This window comes from Protopterus annectens, chromosome 4.part0 (genome assembly GCF_019279795.1).
Source record: "Protopterus annectens isolate FY-2018-M chromosome 4.part0, PAN1.0, whole genome shotgun sequence".
NCBI classification, from domain to species: Eukaryota; Metazoa; Chordata; order Ceratodontiformes; family Protopteridae; genus Protopterus; species Protopterus annectens.
Window position 1 is genome coordinate 521,024,066 of NC_056733.1, and position 12,273 is coordinate 521,036,338.

Here is a 12,273-nt window from a genome sequence, read left to right on the forward strand (position 1 = left end):
AATGATTTCAAGGGGGGTGTTGTTCTGGCTCTGTAAAGTGAATGAGGTTTTGTCAATAATAGAGTTTTTGGTAGGGGAAAATATCATTAGTTTGGTTTTATTTGCATTTAGAGCTAAGTGGTGGGACTGCATCCAGGTTTCGGTTGTGGAGAAGGTAATTGGGTTTTTGCAAGGAGCTCGGAGGGTGAAAAGGCTGAGCAGATCATAGTCAAGTCATCTGCATATTGGATGAGAGATGACTCTGGGATGGAGTGCTGAAAGTTGTGAATAAACAGGTTAAAGAGTAGAGGGCCACGAATGGAACCTTGAGGGACACCTGTGGGTGTAGGGAGGAAGGGGGAGGTTGAAGTTTTCCATTGGACAGCTTGTTGGCAGTTGGACAGGTAGCTGGAAAACCAGGCAATGGTGGAAGTAGACAGATGTAGGGTGGGAATTTGGGATATGAGTAGTGTGTGGGAGATGGTGTCAAAGGCTTTAGATAAATCTAGGAATAGCATAGATACAAATGTGCCTGAGTCTCATTCAATGTTGATGGTTTCCAGAAAGGAAAGAAGGGTAGTGATGGTGGAGTGGCCAGGGCTGAAGCCGTGTTAGGTAGGGGAGAGGAGATTGTTTTGGGTTAGGTGTGTCATTAGTTGTACTTGGATGGTTTTCTCTAGAATTTTAGAAAGATGGGAAAGTATGGCAATTGGCCTGAAGTTGGTGGTGCCAGTATTCTTGCCACCTTTGTGTAGGGGGATGATGTAGGCATGGCGCCAGATGTAAGGGGCACATGATTCTTGTATGGATCTATTTCTAAGAATAAAGATGGGATAGGCGATGATGTGTGCAGATAGTTTGAGGAAGGTAGGAGGAAGATTGTCAGGTGCATTGCGACAGGGTTTGAGTTTGAAGAGGAGTCTTTTTATAGTGCTTGTGGGAATGGGAGTAAGAGTGTGGAGGGAGGTAGGTGATTGGGTGGAGGTTGGGATAAAGAGGGGCTGGGGTTGGAGGAGGGGGGTGGGAAGGAGGTGGATGGTTTGGCTATGCAGTCTATGAAGAATGAGTTGATCTGGGAGGATGTGTCAAGGTTGGAGAAGGTGGGATTAGGACAGGGGTTTTCTTTATTACCAGGGTGCAGAATTGATGTGATGGAGTCCCAGAATATTTTGGGGTTTGTTGAATGCAAGAACTGGAGTTTGGAGTAGTAAGCTTTGTGATCTTTAGTTATTAGCTTTTTTGTGGAGTTTTGGAGATGCTTAAATTCTAAGAGGGATTTTGGGTTTTTATCTTTTTGATGCTGTTTCCATTTTTTGTCTCTTTGTTGCATGGCTACTTTAGTTTCTTTTGATAACCATGGGCAGGAATTGGTTTGGATGCGTTTGCTTCTCAGGGGAGGCTTTCTGGTTGAGGAGGGTCAGGAATGAGTGGTAGGATACGGCATTTTCTAGTGAGAGAGTTTTTTGAGGGGACCAGTCAATACACTTTAGGCATTCTGAGAAAGTTTGGGGAATGAAAGAGAAGAGGTTGTGGGTTTGAATGTAATGGTGTTATTTTTGTAGAGGAGGTAGGAGCCTGTCAGCGAACGCAGGTAAGTGATCACTGAGAGGATCTGTACAGCTTTGGTGATTAGATTTGGATGAGTTGTTAAGATCCAGTCAATGATGGTTGCAGAGGTACCATCTTTATTTGTCTGTTTGGTGAATTAATTAGTTGGGAAAAATTGTATAGGTAATATTGTGGGAATGGGCATCAGAGTTAATAGTGGTCCAGTTGATGTTGGTATCACCAAGGATATAGGTTTCATTATTTATGTGGGAGGAGAACCAGGATAGGATGTTCTCAAGTGTTCTGATGTTATCACCTGGGGGGATATAGAGGGCAGCGATACATATGGATTTGTGGTTGTTTATTTTTAATAAGCCTATTGTAATTTCAGCATTGGCAAAGGTTGGAATTTTATTGGTGTAGGGAGTTATGGTATTGGAGGAGAAGTATATTATAGCTACTCCACCTCCTTTTTTGTGGGCACTGTCATTGCAAATGATTTGATAACCTGGTGGTAAGATTTCATGATCTTTTATGTAGAATTTGAGCCAGGTTTCAGAACTGGCGGTTATATCAGGGTGGTTATGGGAAAGCCAGCATGGAGGTTAGGGATTTTGTTTCTAAGGCTTTGAGCATTAAGTGAAGTGAGGCGAATGGACTTAGCTTTTGTGGGTGTAGGGGAGGGATTGGAGACATTAATGTTAGAGGTGGGTCCAGGGTTAGGATGGATGTCGCCTGCAAGTGAGAGAGAGAATGGGTGGAGGAGTACAGTGCAGTAGTGTGGTGGGGATGGGTAGTATGGGTGGAGTGATACTAGTGATTTTTTGGTATGGCATTTAGGAGATGAGTGTAGTGGGGGGTGGGGGTTGGGGAGTGAAGTAGCTTAGGTTTGAATAGATATGTAGTGTTGGAACTGAAGAGTTCATGTGAGATGGATGAGAAGGGGAGTGAGGATGATGGTATGAAGAAGTGGAGTCTGTAAGTGAGGTATGGTAAGGGTTGGGAAACTGTGTGGGACAGGTCAGACAGGAGAGAGAGAGATTAGTGGGGCTACTGGAGTAATTGTGACCGCTGATGAGTAGAGCGTTGCAGGAGGTGTTGTAGAGTGTTTGGTGAATATGAGGTTTAATAGGTGGGTGGAGTTTGGCTGAGGCTAATTGTGATTGGATTGGAGTAGAGTGGGGAGAAGTTTGGGGATGTATAAAAGTACAGATTGTTGGTGGGTGGAATTTGGGGGCAGGGTAGGGACGAATGCTGCGAGTAGAGCCAAGAAGGCATGATTGTCCAGAAAAAATAATCAGTGATTAAGACTCTGAAGCTGGGATAGAGCTACAGCCAGAGAGTAGGTTTTTCTGTTTTATATTTTCTTTTTATTATGTTAAGATTTACTCAGTAGGTATCAAGGAAACTTGAGAACAGGAGGATAGGGAAGTAAAATATGAGTAAGTCTGCCAACTCCATTTTACTTGTTGCAAGACAGACTCTACAAAGTATCTAATACAGCATTCAGCTCTGCTTCACACTTATAAATTGTGTGATGATAGGTGGTACTGCCAGCCATGCCAGGAGAAGTGGAGCAGTGGATGTATAGCTTATGCCAGCACAGCAAGCTAGAATGTTGTAAATAATTATATGTCATTTGTATATCAAACTGATTTGTATAGATGCTTGCACTGAAAATGTATTTGTGAAGTTTGCTTGTATTAAACTGTATCAACAGTGTGCCCTGCTGGAAGGAAAAGAAATGTACATGTATTATTGTAACTGAATTAAACAGAATTGTAACAGCATACACTGGAAGGGAAGAGGTTAATCTACCTGACTTTAAAATGTATCTGAAATTAAATTACTTTAAGGGTTATCCCGCAGATTTCAAGGGAGCCAGAGATGTAATGTCTGTGCTAGAGAATACGTTGTAGCTCCTGTAGGAAGAAGGGAAGTGTTTTATGGTTTTATGACTTCCAGCAGCTGCACCACATTTGAGCAATGCTCCTGTGTGTGTGTATTATTGACACGTAGGTGCTAAAACCTTGGCAGCTTCTAGTGTTGGTGATAGCATGGGAAACAGAGTCAGATGACCAGATGTATGTGATGTCATTCTGTATAGAAATAATGTTTTAGTATTAGAGGAGACTGAAGTCTCAGCAGCATTCTGTATTCTGTCTTGGATCTGACCCTTCACCCATCTTTTAGTCAATCAGGAATAGACACTGAGATTAGCTAAATACTGTTTTTCTATAATTTTGTGAAACTTTCTGTATGTGTTAATTTTAATATTCCCTGTGACTAAAACTCTGGTGTTTACTGTGAATAGATATTTACTATTTTCATGTTCTTGTATTATTTATTATTAAATATACTTAAATTACTCATTGTGGGTGGTTCTTTTAGAAAAATATTTGAGTTTTGAGAGTATTTTTACACATTTACTTGGAGATAATTCTGGGCACTCCTTTGGTCAACATTACCATTTGTATTAATATTAATTTCACTCAGTATAATTGGATACCCTTTCAAAAGCCTTAAAATAGCTGGCAGGAGTTTTAGTGGCAGTGATAACTACCTTATTGTCTGGCAGAAGGGGGCACAGCAGGTGAATCTGTGCCAGCGTTTCCCAGGTGTGTGTGTGTGTGTGTGTGTGTGTGTGTGTGTGTGTGTGTGTGTGTGTGTCTGTGTGTGTGTGTATGTGTATGTGTTTGTCTGCATGTGTGTGTGTGTGTGTGTGTGTGTGTGTGTGTGTGTGTGTGTGTGTGTGTGTGTGTGTGTGCGTGTGTGTGTGTGTGTGTGTGTGTGCATGTGTGTGTCTGCAAATCAAGTCTCAAAGAGAGTGTGTGTGTCAGCTGCTTAGAGCAGGGACACAAAGCACTGGATTCACAGAGAGAGCATGGGAGGACTTACTTGGAACTCCAAGCTAAGGACTCAACTCTAAAGTATGCCAGTGGGGAGTCTTATTGAAAGTTGGGACAGATATAGGGAGGAACCAGCCCCCAGACTGAGCATGTTCCCAGGGTGCTCTTAGGAAAATTGTGCTTGATGCAGAGAGGTCTGCATCTGGAAAAATTGAGTGTGCCCATTTGTATTCCAAATGAACTTCCCTCTCCAGTGTCAGTGATGAAGATTCAGGCTCCTTGATTACTAGCCCAGAGTGGGGTATTAACAGCTTTGTTATAGCATTGCAGCATTATCTTGTATTAATGAAACATTGCTGTTTCTTGGAAAAGTCTAAAATTACATTTCAGCAACCCAGAGGTGATAACCACAAATCACTAACCATTAGAAAATGCTAACCAGATCAAGTCAGATACAGCCATCACTTGGGATATTGCCATGAAACATGCCTCACTAACTGCCCAGCATATTTTAATCTGCCTGTGCTACATTGAAGCATTTAGTAAAAACGGGATGCGAGAAAGGAGTAAAGTTTTCTCTGGCAGCAACATTTGTGGCTCCATTTTTTGTTTGTTTGTTTCTTATTTTTTCTTATTTGTGCTACTAGAAAGGAGGACCAGATGGACAAAGATCTGATTGCATTCTCCCATCATTATCAGTAGCCAACCCACTACTGCCTTGTGAAGCTCCGGCTCCATTCACCTGCAGTGACATGGATTGCAGCTTCATGACTGGTACCTTACTACTATAGGCATTAGGAGGTCTTTAGGCAGGCTTACAGCAGTGTTTTTATTCAGTATTAACAGTTCTTACTCCATTCAGAAGGTCAGACAGATCGGATTACAACAGGCCATCAGTGAAGTTGGTAGGTGAGTGCTGATTGCTAGAGGCTTCATGCATGGGTTTTGTTTAAATAGTTATAATTTAAAATTAGGCAGTGTATGTGATGAAATACACTGTCTCTGATCTTGAAGAACTGTCACACAAATTTTTAAAGAAAAGCTGTCTGCTGTGCTTTTATAACAGAGTCTCCCAAAACTGTCCAACTCTTGTTCAAGTAATCCTTAAAGAGAATGATGGTTAAAGACAAGGAAGGAACATTATCATTTGCATGGTCTAGTTCTAGTTAGAGAGTTGTGTTACTTTCATAAAAAGACGATACTGAGTTTTAAATTTGAAATTATAAAGCCATATTCAAAGCAATGGTTAGGATATTTATTTCTGTTGTTACTACATGCACTGTTTCTTCTAAATTATGTGTTAATATATCTGCATATTGGTTTTCAAGACAGTAGGGCACCATGATTATTATTATAACAGAGTTTGTAATTATGTTTATAAAAGTATGCTACAGTTGTTGACATGCATTCAAAGCGACAAGGCCTTGTAGGCCTCCACTGTTAGGTTTCTGAATGTGTGACTAACAACTCCTTCATTTCTTCCATCCCACAGGAATGACTGGCATTCTAATGTCTGCCGCTGGCTTACCAGTATGTTTGACCCGTGCACCTAAACCCATCCTGCACCCTCCGCCTGTTAACAAAAGTGACATAAAGCCCGTTCCAGGTGTTAGTGGTGTCTGCCGGAAAACCAAGAAGAAGCACCTTAAAAAAGGTCAGTAACATAAATCAGGACTTTCATTTCTTAAATCCAGTATGTTATTGTTTATCTGTACCTCATCCTGTCCCTGTATGACTAGGAATGTAGCCAGAAATATGCTAAATACACAAGGCATCCTGATGTTGGAGCTGGAAGAATAAAAAAATATGCTAATTTATCAAATAAGGATTAAAAAAAGCGTTAACTTTGTTTCCCGTTCTTGCATCAGACAATGATAAATGCTACCATTTATGTGCCCTGTCACTTAGACTTCCATACCATTTTCATTAATGAATCCACTTGCAGAGAACAGTATTATTTATTTTTTTAATTAACCATTTCTACTGGTGGGGGTAATGCACTCTGTTTTAGAACAGTGAGGTAGCGGTTTGTGTTGTTATCTCAGTCCACGAGTATCCTAATCGGTTTCCCAGCAGGTGGGGTGCTAGCTGTAGAGTTTTTAGGCTCTCCTTACTCATTTGTAGGTTTTCTTTGGGGAGTCCATTTTTTTCCTTCATTCCAAAGGCATCCTGATAGGAGAGTTAAGGATCATGTAAACGTCTTGTAGATATGTGTGTGTGTGTGTGTGTGTGTGTGTGTGTGTGTGTGTGTGTGTGTGTGTGTGTGTGTGTGTGTGTGTGTGTGGTTGTGTGTCTGTATATATGTTATGTCCTACAATGGGCCAGCATCCTGAATTGGTTCATGCCTTATGCCTATTACTTACTAACAAAGACATGTAATCTTAAACAGGAAAAAATTTTGTTTCAAAGATGAATGAATGAATGAATGAATGAATGAATGAATGAATGAATGAATAACTGTCTCGGGAACTAGTTTTACATTTTAAATAAGAAGCTTGTAGCTGGTTCACAATCTGATCTTACATGGTATGTGTATTAGGTTTATATCGTGACATTCAGGATTTTGGCATAGTTTTCCTTACTTTCAGATGGCCCAGAAAATGCTATGGTAGTAATAGCAATACAGTATGAGAGAGAAGATACTGGATTGTTGCAGTAACAGTTGCAGTATATTGTCCTTTAACAACAAGTTTGTTTTTATGATAGCTTTTATCTGTGCTGCTTCCACTATGAACACTTGAGTTCCAAAAATTGATGAACACAAATGACTGAAAATCCAACATACTAAATAATTAACCTTTATTGTTGGGGGGGGGGGGCTATATCAAGTCTGTGGTCACACAAGAACAAAGAAGGGAGACAGTTCCAAATTTGAAGCAATCAGTATCTCAGGGAAGTTTAGATAAACTATTGTGCTTTACACAAACCTAAACCACATAATTTTACTGTGGTTCTATGTTGCAAGATGTCTTAGCTGGACTTGGGATCATACATGGTTTTGATTCACAGTAATTTTAGGAAAATCAAGTAGAAAATGTGCCATTGTGACTGTATAATGCTTATCTGCTGATAAAATATTTAATCTGCCTGAAACACTTCTTTTGATGAGCATTGATATTATGCGTGGACTCACTTTAAACATTTAGCTACTTTTTTATTTGCTAACATAGCTCTGGAGATGCTGGAGTGTAGTATAATTTCTGCTTGTATACTGTGAAGTCATCTAGCTGGAACTCTCGAACTGATGAGTTTAACATTTCTTTTGACTTCTAGCTTAGTTTCCTGATCCCTGGCATTCCCCCCAGCATTACAAATGCCAGGAGAATCTCCCTACTAGGTGAATCCACACATGGCCCTCCAAATCATGTTGGGTCTACGGACCTGTGTGATGCCAAGCTCCAAGAGTGGAATGGAAATTGAGTGGTAAACCATCATACTGTGGCTTGTAGGAGTTTTGTATAGTCCTAAGCCTCCTTCTCTGGAATGCTGATGTCACCAGCATTAGGCTGGTTGGCAATGAGAAATGATTTTGAGTGTGTGTTCCTGCTCGTTGGTTTATAGATTGGCCAATCCTTCTCTGTCCTCCTGCCTACTACCCCATTGTTCAACTTTGAGCTCGGCCTCCAACAGGGTTCAGATGAATGTCCAGCTCACTCTGTCTCCCCAGGGTAAGCATGCTCATCCTCCCTGTCTTGCTGTCAAACACCAGAGCCAATTATCAAACTCAGGTCCCCAGGGCTGTAGTCAGAGCTTTGTCCCTCTGTGCCACCAACAAGACTAATACTTTAAACTTTGTAATGCTATGTTCTGTCCTGTATACCTAATTGATGAAAACAAAAAATAAGACAGTTCAAACCTATAGTTCCTCTGTACTTTTTTCTTAGGTGAAATATTGCTTACAAAGGTTGTACTACACTTAAACTTCAAGCTCCCATAGGAGGTAAATGAACAGAAACACACAGCTCTAGTAATTGCATGACCAGTATTGTAAAACAAACAGATTTTTGCATTCTAATAGAATAAACAGTTCCAGTAGCACTCTGTTTCCCTTGTGCCCTACTTCTCAAGCAGCTGTCATGATAAGCCCTCCCAGTTGTTCCAGTCTCACCTTTCTTAACATTTTACAGTTCCCTTTCTGCACCTTAAAAGATTGCTCCCATTCATTCTCCTTCCTTCTGACATTCACTGCACTTCCTGTTTTTGGCAGTGTAGCTCTTTAACTACCATGTCAGTGTTATCACTGCTCTTCTTTGGTATCTCTTCCAATAACTGCCCTGTCTTCAACTCCAGACAGGCAACATTTCCAGCTCTGTTTAGCTGAAATGATATTTGCTCAACACTCATTTGATTTTTTGTTACATGCTTCTTCTGGAGTATTCTTCTATTTGTTTTGGAGTAGATCTTACATTGAAAGAAAATTACCATAATTAATCAGAAGATCAGAGGTGTGATTTAAAATATTGATCCAGTATCAAAATCACAATAGATAAGGTAGACAGACTTACGGTAACAGACATGAAACATTAACAAAGAGGGGAAAAACATTCATACATTATCTAACTCTTATTTGCTAGCAAGTAAAATTATGCGTAAATTAACTCAAAGCAATACACTGTGTGTTGTTCCCATTTATTGTGTTCTATAAAATTGTGCTGTTGCATCCAAACACTTGGTTCTACAGTTGAGTTCATAAGTAGGTACCTTCTGTGCAGAGTCAGCCCTTCCTTCCTATGTCTGTGTGGATTTTGACAAGGTTTTTTTGTTGCCTTCCATATCCTGAACATGGTTTAGGTGAATCTGTGATCCTTCAACTTCCCCTTATGTGTCTGTGGTCTCAGCGTGTGCCTCCTGCAATGAGGTATTAGTTTAGTTGCACTGTGTCCATTGAGCACCAAGACAGACTGCAGCTTCCCTACAGCCCTAAGCTGGTGTAAGCTAGTAATCAAAAACTGGATGAGTGACGGTGTGCATGGCTGTTCTTTTTCAATAAGACTGCTTTGTGTTGGTGTATGCATCTTTAGTTATGATCTGAATTTTTGTGTAATGGGTCAGAGTTGAAAATGAGCCCTCTGATTCAATCTTCTTACCTTAAATAAAGAAATTATGAACACACTAAAGTTAGCTGATAGCTGATATGTTGTTAGATCCATAAAATTGCTAAAGAGGAGTATGATTAGTTCACCAGTCTAAAGTACAAAACAGTGTATGCTAATGAGTGTCAGAATAAGTAAACAGTAGAAAGCAAACAGAAGGAGACTCCATACTGGAAGAGAATGACAGTCATATAATTATGTCAACAATAAAATAAAAGTCCATCACCAAAGATACAAAGGAATTAAGGTAGTCTGAAGCATAATTGTCCATCTTCAGGGTCCAAAGGAGTAGGACTGGTGATGGATACCAAAAGCTTTTTAACAGTTGGGCCACAAAATTAAATGCCTTGAAGTATCTACATTCCCAACTAATTCAAAAAAAATTGTCAGTTTGTTTGGGAAGTCCAACAGAAGTTTTTACATGTCCTGTTATGAAGGAGATGTTTTTGGAAACACACAAAAGTTGTCTATTGAATATAAGAGAGGCTTGTTTCAGCTGTAGAATGTGGAAACATAGGCCAGACCTTAGCAGATAAGGAGATACAAGAATGAGCTCGGGGGGGGGGGTGCTGAGATGTCGGTTACGTGATTTGGTAAGGATCTGAGTCATGATGGTATTAAACATATGGCAGACCTTTTATAAGCAAGAGCTACACAATGTGCTATAGTGAAGGCTTAGATGGGGCTGATGTTTCGAAGATAATCAAGAAGACTCATCAGGAAGCTGGTGGTTCTTGGCTCTGAAGTATTAAAGGGACTTTGGAGGTCAGAAAGTTCCACTTGATGTTAGGCAGCCTCTGATCTCCCAGTTCCTAAATCAGAGGAGTGTTTGTACTGATTAACTATGAGGAATCCATACAGAAAGAACCAGTTTCATTTCTGGAATTTCAGTGTCTATTTGGAGTGAGAAAAAGTGGAAAATGAGTAAAGTAAATGGTGAAGAGCCAGGGAAGTTGCAATTTACATGCTGCAGTCTTCCCTGTAACTTAACGTTTAGCTTATGCTGTGCACTGCAGAACTGCTGCACCTTGGAGAACAGGGCAGCCTGGGTTTATGTGTTGAGTTTCTGATGAGCAGGAAGCTAAAAAGAAATATAAATATTCTTGAGAAAAAACAAGTGTTAGAATGGGAACATTGCCCACTCAACTGGCTGCATTAAGTGGCAGCAGGAAAGACTTTTTTACATTCATTTTTGTATCTGAAAATTTTCTGGAGGCCTCCAAGGGGTAATGGACATCCTCCATGTGTATAGCATGATTCTTCAGAAAAAACACAGAGTTCATCAGTATACAAATAAATGAAAGAGATACCTAATGAGTGAAATACTGTTGATTATAGTGAAAAAGTAACTCTGGGCCCAATAAAATGAGTGAGGGGGGATATGGTACAGTCTTAGCTGGTGCTGTGTTGCTGACAATAGCATTGTCTTGTTTCATTGTTCAAAATAATTATACCATGTTATGTATGTCAGATGGTGTGGATCCATCAGAGAAAGGATTCTCTAAAGCTTATTGTTTCAGGCATCTTTAAGAAAAAAGTCAAACCCCAGTAAGACAAATGCATTGGTACAATTCATTAAAAATGCTACTGGATCAAGACTAACCTAGATATGATGCAAAAAAGACAGTAGTGTTTGATCATAAAATCAACATCTGAGTTTATCGTGTACAGCTGAAGTTGTTTGTTAGACTGGAATTGAGCCCTGGCCTTCACAGCAAGGTAACAATGGTCTTCATCAAAGCAGAAGGGAAAGTATGATGATGAGACTTATTGCAGGATATTCATAAGATGAGGGACAAACTCATGGAGTATTTCTATAGCTGTCTACCTACAAGACATTTTAGCACAGGTCACAGCAAGAGGTTCTCCTGTTCGATTCTCAGCTGGTGTGCCTTCTGTGTGGAGTCTGCATGTCCTCCCCGTGGTCGAGTGGCCTCCGAAAGACATGTGTGAATGGGTGTGCCTTCGCTGAAGGTTGGCGTCGGGCTGGCAACTCGGCACCATAAAAAGTGACTGCCAATCATTAGCGGACTGGAGTTCCGCTGTGGTGACCCCTAACCGGGAAAAGGTGAAAGGACAAACAACAATGCAGATGGCCTAGATTAGTTCCTTCACAGAAATTGGAGTTCCAACACCAGAAGTCCTAAGGGTGTCAAACTGGATAGTTAGGATAGAAAGTGGGACAAACTAGACATGATCAGTGCCATTCCTAGAAAGAGATGTATGTATTTTTTGTATGATATTTGGAGAACTTGAGAAAGACGTATGCCCAGGTCACAGTGTGGAAACCATTCTGGATCCCTACTTCATTTGATGTTTTACAAATGAGCTTCCTACCCTGTCACCTCACACTGAAAAGCCCTGGCACTATGAGCAACAACAATCTCATTTTTCAAAATCAATATCTGTAGCCTGCTGACCTTCAGCTGTGTCATACAAAGTATCTCCTCCTTGTAGAATACACGGAACCTGAATTTCAGCTATTGGATATTATCCATTCTCTATTTGCTGCATAACCAATGATTTTTAAACCCTACAGATTTTATTTAACTTTTACAAGGTAGTTGAGGGTTTGGGAGGAAAAACTTGGAAAGAGAGAGTACAGAGACCATTATCTTAAAAATCAGGCTTGTTTACTGCAGCTGTCACTGTAGCACTTGTGAATACCCAATCTCTCAATAGTAAATATTTTAAGATACTCATGAATGGCAAGTCCAGAACAAATCTAGATACCCTTGTTCACATCAACAATATTTAGATTCAACCCTGCCTTATTCCATGGGACTAACTTTTTTGTGTCTTAT

The 12,273-nt window shown here is 40.3% G+C and overlaps 1 protein-coding gene across 1 annotated transcript in view; it reads left to right on the plus strand.

The window, feature by feature from the left end:
• The window catches only part of DTX1 (deltex E3 ubiquitin ligase 1), a 932,387-nt gene that overhangs the window by 703,769 nt on the left and 216,345 nt on the right, over positions 1–12,273 (plus strand). The window contains exon 4 of the mRNA XM_044068441.1: positions 5,869–6,030. Coding sequence (XP_043924376.1) covers positions 5,869–6,030 — 162 coding nt within the window. The remainder of the gene's footprint in view (positions 1–5,868; positions 6,031–12,273) is intronic.